The sequence below is a fragment of the Ambystoma mexicanum genome, chromosome 6p (assembly GCF_040938575.1).
Source record: "Ambystoma mexicanum isolate Mex_15411 chromosome 6p, UKY_AmexF1_1, whole genome shotgun sequence".
Lineage (NCBI taxonomy): Eukaryota > Metazoa > Chordata > Amphibia > Caudata > Ambystomatidae > Ambystoma > Ambystoma mexicanum.
The window spans coordinates 973,922,252-973,937,778 of NC_090935.1; the positions used below are offsets into that span (position 1 = coordinate 973,922,252).

Genomic DNA, 15,527 nt, shown 5'->3' on the forward strand with positions numbered 1-15,527 from the left:
AACAGACGGGATGTGAGACTCCACGGGAAGGGGACAAGGCGGGCAAAGATTTGGCATGGCTAATTAGTAGGGAAAGTCTGCGTCGAGTCATAACTCAGCTCCGATCTAATACGGGGGAGGTAGTTGGGACGCAAAGAGAGATCAATGTGCCCTTTGTGACATATTATAAGGAGCTTTATACGAGTGAGGGAGGATATGTAGAGATGGAGGACCTCATGGAGATGCTCCATTTGCCGAGGCTGGATGAAGACTGTCGGGAGGAGTTGGAGGCCCTCATAGGGGAAGAGGACATTCGATGGGCGATACGCACTATGAGGAGGGGTACCGCGCCGGGTAGTGATGGGCTCCCGGTGGAGTTCTACCAAGAGTTCGCTGACCACCTGGTCCCGCAACTTCAGAGGGTTTGAGGTGTTCCAGGGGCGGTGCCTCCCAGAATCAATCAGGGAAGCGGTGATTATGGTGATCCTATAAGAGGGGAAATATCTGAGGGATTGCACGGCATATCGGCCCATCTCATTATTAAATGTAGATGGGGAAGATTTTGGCGGCTTAGTTGGCGGTGGTTGCACCGAATCTGATACATCCTGATCAATGTGGGTTTATGGGAGGCAGCAATACGTCTGGTAATATCTCCTGTTTACATCATGTGATGGATCAGGTGAAGTCACAAAGGCAGGACATGGCGATAGCGTCATTTGATGCCATGAAGGCGTTTGATTCTCTGGAGTGGAAGTGGCTGTTTTGGGTGCTGCGGGAATTTGGGTTTGGGAGAACATCTGTAGGTGGTTGGCCTTGCTGTACACTAAACCGCTAGCGATGGTGAAAACTAACAACTGGGTGTCGGAGACATGGGAGTTGGGAAGGGGGACGAGGCAGGGGTGCGCGGCTTCCTCAATTTTATTAGCATTGGCTTTAGAACCGCTGGTGGCATTTCTGTGGCAGGAAATGGGTGAGGCTGGAATTGAGGTGGATGGGCAGAGGCATATTGTATCCCTCTACGCAGATGATCTGTTATATGTAGGGGTCCCCAAGATATATCTTCCAGACCTCTTATAAATATTGCGTAATCTTAGAGCTATGTCGGGGTTTCGTATAAATCCGGAGAAATCGGTTCTGTTTCCATTGGGGAGAGGGGGGCTACGGGAATGTCCGGCAGAGGAATTGCCAGAGCTAGGGATAAAGTGGGAGACGGAGTCATTTCGATACCTGGGGGAGCGGGTGTTCCATGAAGTGGTGGACACGTTTGTGCATAATACAGGGAGGGCATTATCCAAAATAGGTGACTCCATCCAGTTCTGGAAGGTCTTACTCCTTTCGCTGATGGGTAGGGTGGTGTTATGTAAAAATATATACCTTATGTGGCAAAGGTGTTTTTTAAAATGCTGGATGTTAAGATTAGGGAATTGCTGTGGGACGCGGGGAGGAGGCGGATGTCCTTACAAACTCTGCGAAGAACTAGGGAGGGTGGGGGACTGGGCCTTCCGCACTACGAAAAGTACTTTGTGGCGGCACAATTACAGTCAGTGCTGATGTGGGATCAACCGGAGGCAGAACTCCTTGGGACACTGGTGGGGCCCTTGCAGCTGGGTTGTATGCCGGTGGAGCGCCTCTGGCGCCCACTGGGCAACATGGGGACGTCAGTGATCTTTGAAGCGGTAAGGGGAGACATGGAGGAAATATGTGGGCGTTCAGGGGTCGTTATGAGGGTAGTCTCCCATGGGGGGCCGTCCAGAAACTCCACCAGGCAATTGGGAGGGTGGGGATACAGAGATTACGGGAAAACGGATGTGAAAAGGTGGGGGATCTTTTTGAGGGTGGGAAGCTTCTTACCTGCAGGGAGTGGTGCGACAAGTTTGACCTTTCACAGGGAGTTTTTCTGGCATATGGGGGCGATGGTTCGGAGGATGGCGGAGCTATGGGAGGGAATTCCTGAGGAGCCGGAACCATGCCCGGTGCTTAGAGTACTACTTGACCAGACAGGGAGGGGGTGTATCTCGCGGGTATACAAGTCTCTTGGGGAGGGGACGACAGAGGGAGTTGAAAGTCAAGGAGAAGTAGGAAGTGGATATGAGGCGCACGATATTGAGTGAGGAATGGGAGCAGGTCTGGGACTTGGTCCGGCAGTCATCGAGGAATGCCCGCTCCAGTTGGTCCAATTTAACATTCTGCATAGAGTATATGTTATCCCATTGGCGCTCAAGGCGATGAACGGGGAACACTTGGTGAAATGTCTCAGGTGTTGGTCGGAGGAGGCGGGGTTCTGGCACATGGTGTGGGAGTGCGGAGTAATAATGGAGTATTGGGACGAGGTGCTTAAGGGAGTGAATGAGCTACTGGGAATCAGCCTGGAACGGCGTCCAGAGATCTGTCTGTGGGGGAACCTACTAGGGGCGGGGGAAGCGTTACAAGCTACGGAATCGAATGGGTCGGTTTCTACTCACATTGGCAAAACGCTGAATGGCGTTAGCATGGAAATCGCCCCTGGGTCCGACAATCCAGTTATGGAGGAAGGATGTACGAAGGTGGGGTTTAGCAGAGTTAACGGTGCTGCAGAATATGGAGGTGGGGGAGGATAAGGGCGAGGTAACCGTCCATTGGTCCCAACTGCTGAATGATCTAGCAAAGGATAATGACTTGCACCTACCGTGAAGTAGCATGTGCGGGGGAGAAGACATGAACGAGTCACGAGGGAGGGGGAGCTCGGAGATGTAGGTGGAAGGTGGATCGGCCTTAATCTCACCGAACTGTGGACACTAAAGCTGGACTGCTGTGACCAAGGCAGAAAGGAGGAATCAGATGGGACTTGGGGGAGGGAGGAGAGAGGGGGTGGGGGAGCAGGGAGTTGGAATTGGTTGTATTGTTGGTTACTGTTACTTGGGGGTGAGGGAGGATAAGGGGGAAGTTGTGGAATTGTTATAATAAAATACCAATAAAGAGTGTTTAAAAAAAAAGATTGCTCCCCTTGTACTTCCTTCCCGAGGACAGGAGAGCGGAAGCTTGGAGATCCTGCAGGAGGGCGAGGTGTCATCGGACCATGCCATCACAGTGGTCAGACATTGCTGATACAGGATTCTGCCAAATGGGCAACAGTGTTTGCCTTCGTCTGTGGGAATGGTTGAAGGCCACAAACTTCTGACAGGGATAAGTTGTTCCGAAATGCTGTGGGCGAGTCCCTCCAGGCCATCAAGGTAGATACTGAGACGGCGCGTGCCTTGGGCACCCTGCAACACCGATGGCCGGCCTTTCGGACCTCTGGAGTCAAGTCCCAAGGTTCCTTCAAAGGCTTCGGCGGAAGCTCATCGTCGTATCGTCAACCGTCCCGCTCTTTGGCCCAGGAGGCCTACAGGTGCTGCAGCAAGTCAGGAGGAGGTCGCCGTCAAGGTTCCCAAGGCGGCGCCTCCATGACGAACCAAGATTGAACTGGCCGTGACATCGGGCCCCCACCCGGCTGGCGAACTTAATCAGCGTGTGGAAGTCCATCTACACCGACTGTCGGATGCTCTGGATCCACGGACACACTCTGGAATTCTAATGAAAGTGTCCTCACTTACCACCCGTGGCCAGGCTGGAGGTGCTGGCCATGCTGAAGAAGGGCGCAATAGAGCGCGTCTCAAAGAGGCTTCGGTGCTCCGGAGTGTACTCTCGGTACTTCCTCATCAAGAAGAAGACGGGCGTTTGGAGGCCCATCCTGGACCTCCGCCGTCTGAACAAGTACATTAGATCCCAGAAGTTTTGGATGGTCACCCTTCAGCATGTGCTGGGACAGCTGGAAGAAGGGGATTTCCTGTCGTTGCTGGACTTGGAGGATGCCTACTTTCACATCCCCATTCACAAGGGACATCACAAGTTTCTGCGCTTCGTGGCTTAAGGGCAACACTATCAGTTCGAGGCCCTTCCCTTTGGATTAAAGTCGGTGCAAAGGGTTTCACCTGGTGCCAGTGGCGGCGCAGCTGCGTCTACTAGGGATCCATGTTTAGCCCTACCTGGACGACTGGCTCATCCGAGCGAAATTGAGGGAGACCGCCATCGCACACATGGCGGGATCCGTCCAGCTGCTGACGGAGCTGGGGTTCTCGGTGAACTATGCGAAGTCCTGCCTGGTGCCATCGCAAGACGCACTGTTTCTGGGGTGTCGACTCCACATGGTGTCATGCTTGGCATCTCCGTCGGAGGAGAGAATAGCGGCTATCCTGGGCAAGGTACAACGGATGTTGACCCTGAAGATTGCAAGGGTGAGGTCCATCAAGTCCCTTCTCGGCATGATGTCGTCATGCATCTACCTCATTCGGCTGAGCAGGCTGCGGATGCCACCATTGCAAGAGTTTCTCGATGCCCGTTGGATCCAGGTATCGATAAGCTTCGAGGACAAGATCTTGCGACAAGGATTTCCGTCGAGCAATACGGTGCTGGGGAGTCCACGCACCTCTGTCAGCAGGCGCAGACATCCAAACCCCACATCATCAGTAGACTGTCACGACGGATGCCTCCCTGGAGGGATGGGGCGCACACACCGGAAGTCTGCACGCAAGAGGCCCGTGGCTACCGGAGGGGAAGTCATTGAATATTAACATACTGGAGCTACGGGCAGTGTTTTGGGCCCTCGAGTCTTTCCTTCCGTCCCTCAGGCAAGGTGATATGGGTCTTCATGGACAACACCACCACATGTTCTACATCCGGAAGCAGGGAGGCCCAAGATCCCCAGCACTCTCCAGAGGCGCAGGAACTATGGCATGGGTCGTTGCCCAGGGGATTTTCCTCATCCCGTTTCATCTGGCGGGAGTGAAGAACATGACCACTGATTCCCTAAGCAGGGAGCTGTGCTAGTGCCACGAGTGGGAGCTTCAGCAGGACCAAGTGGATCTTCTGTTCCGACGATGAGGCAATACCCACATCGATCTGTTTGCGACAGCGACGAACATCAAGTGCAGGAGGTTCGCTAGCAGGTTTCCCCTACTGGGGAGCATGGGGGACGCGTTCTCATTCCCCTGGGATGGGCTGTTTCTCTGCTTCCCACCGTTGTCGTTGCTTCTGCAATTCATCCATCAACTCAGACAGTACCGGTGCAGGATGATCCTCGTTGCACCGGTGTGGCCGAGACAGAAATGGTACCCGGACCTTCTGGACTTGTCACCGCCCCCTCCAGTCAAGCTTCCGGTGGTCGCAGAGTTTCTCACCAGAGAAGGAGGCGCGATCCTGCATCACAACCCAGGGTCGCTGAACTTGCAGGCCTGGCTCCTTCAGCGCTAGTGTTTGGCGGATACGAGATCCCGGCGTACTGCAAGGAGGTACTTGCCAAGGCCAGGGCTTTATCTACACTGAAATGCTACAGACATAAGTGGAAGAGGTTCACCGTCTGGTGCCGTACAGAAGATATACCCCCTACGGATTACGGCTCCTCAGGTGCTGCCGTATTTGCTGTCGCTGGCCAAAGCAGGACTGGTGCATGCTTCCATCAAGATTCATCTGGCGGCTATCTCCCGCTACACCAGAACTCCAGGGCCCACACCGCCTGGTCAAGGAGTTCATCAAAGGACTTTTCCGTTCGTTCCCGCCGGTGAAGCCCCGGCGTGGGAGCTCAATGTGGTACAGACTAGGGTCATGGGTCCACCGTTCGAGCCGATGCTTTCAGCTCTACTGAAATTCTGATCGTGGAAGACAGCGTTTCTTGTGGCCATCACCTCCGCACGACGAGTGGGAGAGATCCAGGTTCTCTCTTGTAAACCTCTGTACTTAACATTTCAAGAGATGAAGGTAGTGCTATGGACGCATCCCTCCTTCATGCACAAGGGGCCGTCCAACTTTCATCTCAACGAGCCCTTGATGATACCTTTTTTCTTCCCGTCGCCGGCTGAGAGGACTTTTCACTCACTGGATGTGGCTAGGGCGCTGAAGTTCTACGTGGACCGCACAATGGATGACATCACAGCTGTTTGTGAACTTTGGCCCTGTGAAATAAGGGAAGGCCCTCTCCAAGGCTTCCATTTCCAGGTGGCTCTCTGGCTGCATCACCCATTGTCACCGGTTGGCAAACCGACCGTTGCCTGGCCGTCCGAGAGCCCCCTCAACCAGAGCAATAGCTGCAACTACGGCGTTCCTGTCTGGTGTGCCCCTGCTGGACATCTGCAGGGCTGCTACGTGGAGGTCGATGCACACCTTCAAGAGATTCTACTGCGTCCACCGGGATTCCAGGGAGGAGTCCAGAGTCGTCCAAGCAGTATTGCGCAACCAGTTCGCTTGAAGGTGAGCCAGGTGAGGATGTAAGAGATGCTTAATGTTGAGATGTTGACATGCTTAATGTTAAGCCTTGCCACCTCCCGTGGTTGTGCATGTGTATACTGCTATGTAGTCTTTATTCATGAGCATGTGAATCTATGCCAGACCACATGCTGGAGAAGGAACAAGTTACTTACCTGCAACTGTTGTTCTCCAGAATGGGCCTGGCATGGATTCACATGCAAACCCTCCCGCCTACCCCTCTGCGGCTCTTCTCTTGGTCCTACTTCCAATTTACATGCTACCAAATCTGAAGATGGCTGCCAGAGGAGGGGCTTAGGTAGAGGGCATTCATTGGCTGTGGGCAGTATGACCCAGAGACCAGTGATTGGTTTTTAGGAGAAAGACAGTTCAGAAGTGAAACTGAAACTGATTTTTTTTTTCTTTACCGAGGATTCCCAGCCTGACGACGGGGAATATTCATGAGCATGTGAATCCATGGCAGACCCATGCTGGAGAACAACAGTTACAGGTAAGTAACTTAAGTAACTTGTTCCATCCTCCAAACCAAAAGAGAGACATTCAATGATATAATTATCAAAGCTAACTCTAGAACAAGGGAACTCTTTGTCTTTCTAAGAGAATTAGAGTCTCCCTCTCCTCCAATGGACACTTGTATTAAGGACGAGACCTGGTGCACTAAAATCCAAACTGCGCTTTGCAATAAAATATCTCTTCTGCAAGAGAAAATGGAAGCTAAAAAACTAAACCTCTCATCCAATGACTTACCATTGCAGGAAGCACCGAAGATTCAGAAAAAAACAGGTCAATCAGTTGAATTTTTGCCCCGGTCTCCATCCACGAAGTGGAGGACATAATAGCTTCTCTTAAAACAATTAGATGCCAAGGGGACACCTGCCCAGCATCAATAATTAATGAAGCAACTAGGGATCTAGCACCTTTCATTACTACTCTAATCAACTCCTCCTTTGACGCTTGCACTGTCCCAACCAATCTAAAAGATGCAGGAGTACTCCCCCTCTTAAAGAAACGTAATCTTGATCCTTGCATTCCTATGAATTAGACCGACAACAACGATCCCATTTCTCTTGAAAATCCTAGTCAAGGCGGCCTACCGTCAGATTCAAACACACGTAGAGGCCAACAACTTGCTAGGACTCATTTAGTCAGGTTTTAGACCCAGTGACGGTACAGAATCTGCTCTTATTGATTTGAAGAACCAAATGGATGAGTTGAAGGACAAGGGTGAACTGGCCCTCCTCCTCCTGGACCTGTCCGCTCCTTTTGATTTAGTGGATCAAGTGCTTTTTAATCATCTGACCTCAGCTGCCCACTTTTCTGTTGAAGTTATTGCTTGGATTTAATCCTTTCTGAATAATTGCTCCATGAGTGTTCTCACCTACTGCATCAGCGGAGCCAGTATCTGTAACCTGTGGAGTAGCCCAGGGTTCATGTGTCTCCCCACGATATACAACATCTTCACCAAGCCTCTGTTAGATTACCTTGACAATCTGGGTGTCACCTACACTAAATATGCAGATGACACTAGGATTCTCATTTCCATTTCAGGTCACTGACGTTGATGTGGCCCGGCTGAATAAAATGTACCTCACTATTCAAGTGTGGATGGCCACCCACAGTCTTTGTCTCAATGACGAAAAGACCGAGCTCCTGCTCATCGGCTCGTCAGGCAGACTCAACAAACTTAGTAGCCAGTTGAAGTCATTTTACAATGACGGTATAAATATCAAAGTTTACAAAGAGGTAAAAACTTTAGGTTTTTACTTGGACTCAGCTCTGAACTTGAACAAACAAGTCAATGTGACTGCTTCAGCTTCAGGTTATACATGCGAACTAATTAATGCATGTAAACGGTTTCTCTCCAGAGATAGCCGCATTACCTTAGCAAGAGCTCAAATTCTGTCAAAATTAGACTACTGCAACACACTCTATCTAGGATCTAGCAAACATAATGTCAACAAGTTACAAACACTACAAAATAATGCCTTAAGAACTGCACTAAGTATCCCAAGAATGCAGAATATCTCGAATGCCAGACGCACTACCAAATGGCTCACAATCAAGGGTCGAATCAAATTCAAATCCTTAACCCTCACCCACAAATGTATCTCCAACCTGGCCTCTAAATATGTAGTGGCTACATTCTTCAAACATACATCTGAACGTCCTACCAGAACTTTGCACTCAAGTTGCCTAAAGGTCCCGAGATACAAGCTCAAGAAAGCAGGGGGAAGTAGCTTCCCGATTATGGCAGCCCAGCGGTGGAACTCCTTCCTGTAGCCTTAAGATCAGACCTGTCCTATTACAGTTATAGGAAAAAGACTAAAACATGGCTTTTTTCCCTCGATGTATGCTAATGCCCACCTGCGCCCCACCCCCCACCAGCTACCACCCTGTTCATATGCCGAATACCTTGCCTCCTTGTATATTTATGTAAAGGAACTTTGAAAATATCTTCTTGTAAATGTATGTAAAGTAATTTTCTGAAAAGTCATTTACCTATATGTTCTATAATGTTATGTAAATAATTCTAACTATCTTCTTTACCTTGTATCCTTATTTAAGAAACTATGTAACCTGTAATGCACCCAGATACATCAGGGTTTGATGCACTATATAAATAAATAAGCAAAACTAAACAAATATGTACATGTTAGTTGGGCTCTGACCCTTCCGTAATTTCCACAGCCATAATAAACAAAAAACTGCAACAACTTCCACTTTATCACGATAACCTGCTACTCGCTCGCAAAAAACGCTAACGCATATGCTTCTTCCCCTTTTTCTTCTCCCTTTAATACTCCTTATCCGAAAAGAAAAATGACGCAGCTATACCAATTGCCTGCACTACGCGCAACTCTTGTCTAACAAGGTCCATCAATTACTACCCAACCCTCTGCTCTAATGCAGATGTGCCTTTTGGATAAATGGACCTAAAATCTAGGACTACTACGGCCAATCGCCATACACCTCTTGAGGGTGCGTCCTTTACACCATAAAAATAAAGCCTCCCGTCAGCGCGATCATGCATGGGTACACTCGTGTATCATTTCACATATTCTCGAGTCCTCTCGAACTCAGAGTCTCCCTTTAAAGGCCAGCACCCCCTTCTGAGCAGAGGGGGTGTTTAGCTCAGTGCAGACCTCTGTGAACTCCGAGTCTGCGATGCCTCTTATGTGTTGAGCTCTGAGTACTTGTCTGGAAATGCCAACCTGCACCCCTCGGGGGGCACGGCTGGAATCCGCACGTCTGGTCGGGAAAGCTGGAGTATGTCCCTGTATGGACCACCAAAAATATGCAGCGGTTTGCCTCAAAAAACACACCAATAAAATCACAAAAGTAATCCAAAGAAGAGTGTCCACCGAGCAAGAAGTAACACAATTTATTCAGGGCCTTAGCACAGCTGGGAATGCAAAATTCAAACAGAACGCAGAACAGAACTGCATGAAAAGCGATGTCCAAAGAAAAGCACATTGACACATTTGATCTATCCTTTGAAGGAAGATCGATGGAGCAAACATGTCATTCCCACATATTGGGGCCATACATTAGCTTGCAGTGATTGGCTCCCGAAAATCTTACCACACCTCCCTAGACCCCCCACTGTGATGTCACAGTCCAACCCACAATTCCCACATCATGAACCCAAGGTATTGAAACATTTGGGATGACTAGCAGATCTTTATTCATCTGCTGCTGATCCCCATCCGCTTCCCATGAGAACACTACCTATCATGACACTGACAGAACATTGAACTAAAGACAAGTTACTGTTTTTTTTTTAATAATTCTGTTAATTACGTTTTAGGAACACAAACAACAAAACAAACATGAATCAAAGGCATACATCAGATCATGGTAGCAAGGCAGTTTTCAAAAAGCAAAAGAAACCCATTTGGGTCGAGAGCCATCAGGCATGTGTGGGATAGGGCAGGTAACCAATGTTAACAACTGTACATGTCTATTTTCAACGGCAGATTTCAGTTAGCGTCCAACCAATTACCCCATATTTTTCCGAATTTGCGGGGGCAACCCCGTGCATTATAAATCCGGCGCTCCGAGGCCGCGCATCTGTCCAGCTCATTGCTCCAGCGGTTCACGGATAGAGGGGCGGCAGAGCCCCAGCTAGCCGCGATCAATCTTTTGCCTGCCCCCAATGCCAGTGCCAGAAATATTTTTTCATATTTCGAGAGATCCACTTCACCTCGGATTCCCAGCAGTATCATTTTGGGGTCCCTGGGGATTGTTGTCGCCAGGGTGGCTGCGATCTTGTTTATACAGTTCTCCCAGAAGACCTGTAAGACTCGGCAGTCCCATAACATATGGTAAAACGTGGCAGGTTCTGTTTTGCACCTGAGGCATGTCCCGTCTTCCAGTCCCCCCAATTTGGCCATGGCAGTGCGTGAATAGTATGTGCGGTGGAGGATCCTCAGTTGTATAAGCCTGAGCTTGGAGTCTATGCCTATTTCTCTAGGGGACATCAATGCCCCTACCCAGTCTTCTGGTTCCATTTGACCTATGTCCTTTTCCCATTTTTCTTTGAGCCCATCTAGCTGCGTCGCCCCAAAGGAGTTGAGGGCTTGATAGAGCGTGGAAGTGACCTTGGTGTCAATGTGTTGCGAAAGGATGTTGGTCTCAATGGGAGTATAGGGGGGTATGGTTGTCGTATCAGGGAATTGGGTGCGGATGTCGAAACCGGTCCATGGGTGCGAGGTCGAATCGCTCTTGCATGGTCTCAAAGTCAAGGAGGTGGCCGTCCTGTATCACATGCGCTAGTGTGTGTATCCCTTTCACGCACCAGTGACCGAAGGGGCCCATCTTTACAATTTCCGGGAGGAGTGCGTTGTGCCATAGGGGTTGGGATAGTGTTGGTTTACCTTTCCAGCCTATTAGTTTGTGCGCGTCCCGCCAGGCCCGGCAAATGTGGCGTGTCATTTTGGGTAACAACGGGGGTTGGTCGTGGGTGGCGTACAGAGTCTGTAGTGGGGTTAGTGGGGTCATGCTTTCTATTTCAAGGCGGATGTGGGGGAGTGTGGGATCTGCGTGTATCCAGTCGTTTACCACCCCAATCTGGGCTGCAAGGTAATAGGTGCGTATGCATGGTAGACCGATGCCTCCCTCCCACACTGATCGCTGTAGCGTTTCGAGGGCGATCCTGGGTTGTTTCCCTCCCCACAGCAGAGTGCGAAGGCGTCTATCTATGAGTGCGAAGGTGTCTCGGGGGATGGCAAGGGGGGCGTTTTGAAGTACATACAACAGTCTGGGGAGGGTCAACATTTTGAATAGCGCCGCTCTGCCCATTAGTGATAGTGGGAGTGATTGCCAGTGGGAGGTGTCCCTATTGAACCGGTCAATTATTGGTTGTAAGTTGAGTTGAGTTGTATCATTTCATGTCATTGATTTGTATTACGATGTGTACTCTTATTTGTCTAGTTTTTAGTTCATGCTAATATTTTGTGTGACCATTTGTGTTCCAATGTGCACGGCTCATATTATGATTTCTCTTTTTTTCCCTTTTCTTTGTTTCTTTTCTTTCGGGGCTGAAACATGGTTTATTAATTGTGAACTGATGCATAAGGAGTTAGGATTTCTGAGTTGCGTATGGTTTTCCCATCTGTAATGGGTTGGCAGGCTGAAACACAGTGATCTGGAGGGCTTCAAATAGCAATGCCTGTGATTAGGTTTCATTCAAACCTTTCCAACCATCACGGTTCAATTTTGTCAAAGGGGTTTTTGAATGGATAAGTGGTGAGTCAAGAAACTGTTTATGTAAGCAATGGAGAAGAGAATACTGGAAGGACAAGTAGGATGAAAAAGGCACTGAAATTGAAGATTTCTCTGATAATCGTCAGTAGTGAGTCATCTGGCAGTGGAGAATGTGTATACGTGTGTGTATATAAACCCAATATACCAATCATCCCATCAGTTGGTTCAGTCAATAATGGGATATGTTTTATAATATATTGTTTATGCAATGTTAGTAAATTTGATTCTACCTTTAAACTGCTCTGTTGGATGGTGGTGCGAACATCATTTAGAATGTTCCAATGTGAAGTGATTCTTTGATTGCGGTTGATTAGTCCTGATTTTGTGAATAGCTTGGTGAAATGGTGTTCAGTTATTATTCAAATTACCTTCCTTTGTGGACTCTTGCGAATGTGACTTTGCTATTCAAATATTACTTTTAATGTTGCAATCCTACATTTTACTTTGCAGCCAACGCCAGTGGGTCCATCACATGCAGATCCTGCACTGCCACCAAACAGAGAAACACACCAGCACAGAGACAAGCTGCAACAAGCCAAAAATCAGGTATGATTCAAGCTTGTGTTATCCGCTCTTAAGTGTATATATAACTTACTAAGTTATTTTAGTGCTGTCACAAAATATATTAATGTGGTTTATTTTAGTCACATTATCAATATTTGAGGCACGATTTACATATGTTATTATGATGCATCTATTTTTCCCAATACATTTGATACATCGTAATCAAATTGCTACATATTGAACCTGGCCTGGTTGTGCATTGTTCTTGCTGTTGTCCCCACACATTTCAATCCACCATTTATACCAACCCCCTTCAGAGAAATTTAGAAAAGGTAACCCACCTGCTTACTTAAATGTCTTTGGCTCCCATCCTTACCAATGATCAATCTTGCCTTCTACCCTCATTTCAAGCTGGGACAGCGCCTGTGCAAACTCTCCTGTTTATGTCATATAAAGATTTTGTAGATGGATGAGTGGAAATCGAAATTGGATATTTGACGGCCAGAAAGTGGTTCAATCTCGAAATTGGCAGACCTAAAGGCAGCTTACTCCATCTTTGAACATTGAGAGTGCAATACCAAATTAAGAGAAGCAGATGCGCTGCAAAATACATATGATCTTGATATCACAGATCATTTAAAAGGGCCAAAGAACACCACAATACAGCGATGAAGGCGTTGAATAATCCTAGTAAGTTGTTTCAAACCTACTGTGAATTCACCCTCTATAGCTAAGACAACAAGTCCTTTACTTCTCAGCAGTCCTGTGAGCACTACAGAGTACTTCCTTGTGGTCCTTGTTCAACATATACTTTGTTTTGATTTAGTGGTTTTAGAATCTTGGATTTTTAACAGAATCGCTTCTGTTCATTATAGTATAGTCCAAAGTGCTGCATGATTGTGAAAGTGTCTCTCTTCTAAACTAGCACCTTTTATAGACTGATTGGTTGCACTATTCAGGTTCTTTCTTCAGATGTTTCCCGCCTAGCAACAGGGATTTTATTCATGCAACCATTCCCACAGTTGTCCGCAATTCATTGGGATAGTGTATTGTCACATTTTATGTTACAACTTGTACGTTTTTTAAGATTAGACTTTGACTTCTTCAGTAAAGAGCTCTCCAGAGATATCTATTTTAAGATGTCCCAGGTAGCCGACTCAGTTTATTACAGTAAGAAAGCAACATTTCTAATGTGGAGAATTTCTAGCAAAGAAATGGTGGGAAAGCGGGACCGGTTTGGAAAAACTGGTCTCCTTTTTGTTGAGTAGCATTCAATCTCAATCTTATTATGAAAGTTGGTTTCTCAGAAATCCATTTTGGTACCAGCTGGAGAATGGTAACTTACAATAATTGGTTCTAAATGGGGGTTGTTTAACCATTTGATAAGTGATTTATTTACATAAGGTTTTAACTAAAGTAATAATGAAGAGTACTAGACAAAAGGTAAAGCCTACCTTTGTAGGTTTATGAATGAGACTTGCTTGCTGAATCAACACTTTCAATCTTTGATACAACAAGTTTTACTTAAAATTGTTCCATGTTGGGGGATTAGTAATTTGGTTGATGTCCAAATAGACCACACACTTGTCCTGTTTAAGGTTAGGAAATAATAGGTTTAATCTGGTTCCAATTGTTAGAATCCAAGGGGATTTGAAAATATTAACATACACATTTGAAATAGTAATCTTCTCATTGCTAATTTGCAACTCTGCCTGATCAAATTTGCCTTTATCCGGTGATTAGGCAAGCAATTGAATGTAAAGGATTTGTGTACTCAAGGCACTGGACACAGACTAAATATGCCCCTAAATGAAGCCAAACTTAAACTCTCCAAGATGGCCACCCTATCCTGTATATCTCTGAGCAAACAATGGCTCTTAACGGCTTCATATAGATCTACATTAGTCTCCACAGTGCCCTTGTTTAGGTTGAAGTATTGGAAAATGGCTTCACAAAGCACCTTTTCGAATAAAGCATCTTTCAAGGAATGAGATTTGAATCTCAAGCTCTTTCTTGGAGTTGACAGTAGGAGCATCTTGCGTGATATCATGACAGGGCTATGGTTTTACAGTGTTATGGTCTTACAGTGTTATGGTCTTACAGGTATGGGCATAGATATCACATTGCGGGGCAGTGCAGTGGTGGTAAACAAAACATCTGTCAGAGTTGAAGAGTCATGCATTCCAGAATAATGCAGATCTGTCCTCTTCCCAGCATGGAGAACATCCACTCTTTGCCAAAGCATAGAACCCATTCCGTTCTGCATTGCCACTGCAGCTCGAGATACCGGCCTAGCAATGCCTTTAGTTCTAGCCCATTCAACATGCTATATTGCATTAAAATCTCCCAGACATATGGTTAGCGTGTCGATCGATCTGGCCAACCAACTCCCCATGTGCTTGTAGAAAGTGGGGATATCCATATTTGTGGGCATATATGTTAACGATATGAACACGATTTCTAATTTTGGCCCCTCATAAATATATATATCTGCCCACCTGGTATGTAACAATCTCCCCCAGATGGAATTGCAGCGTTTTATGTATCAGGACCATCACACCATGGGCGTAATTGGAGTTCAAGGCAAAATATTTACTAGCTCCCCAGGACCTACCAATGGAAAACTGAGCTTTTACTTGCAAGTGAGTTTCTAGTAAACCTAGGATGTTCACCCTATGTCACAACACATATGTCAATCCTTTACTTACCTTTTACAACAATTTAGTAACCTAACATTCCTTGTCATGATTTTAATTCTCAACTCCATCCCATGTTTTAGCAATCTACTCTTAGGCATCTGTTGAGAACTAGATTTACCATCCATGCCACTACTGCCACCATCTTATAATGTGCCAGAGTATAGTAAAGCTATCCCTTCACCCACGCAGACCTACCGCAATTGCCAGTCAGTATATCGCCCTCAACCATCACTGTAAATCCGCAAGTGAAACTATTAATTGTGTACTATGACATGCAGTGAGCTGGCTCCCCTCCCAAACCCA

General features: G+C 47.2%; 1 protein-coding gene across 3 annotated transcripts in view; it reads left to right on the forward strand.

Moving 5' to 3' along the window:
- Positions 1-15,527, forward strand: part of CSNK1G3 (casein kinase 1 gamma 3) — a 1,399,476-nt gene that overhangs the window by 1,089,431 nt on the left and 294,518 nt on the right. For all 3 annotated transcript variants that reach the window (XM_069625586.1, XM_069625585.1, XM_069625587.1), the window contains one exon: positions 12,472-12,567. In XM_069625586.1, coding sequence (XP_069481687.1) covers positions 12,472-12,567 — 96 coding nt within the window. The remainder of the gene's footprint in view (positions 1-12,471; positions 12,568-15,527) is intronic.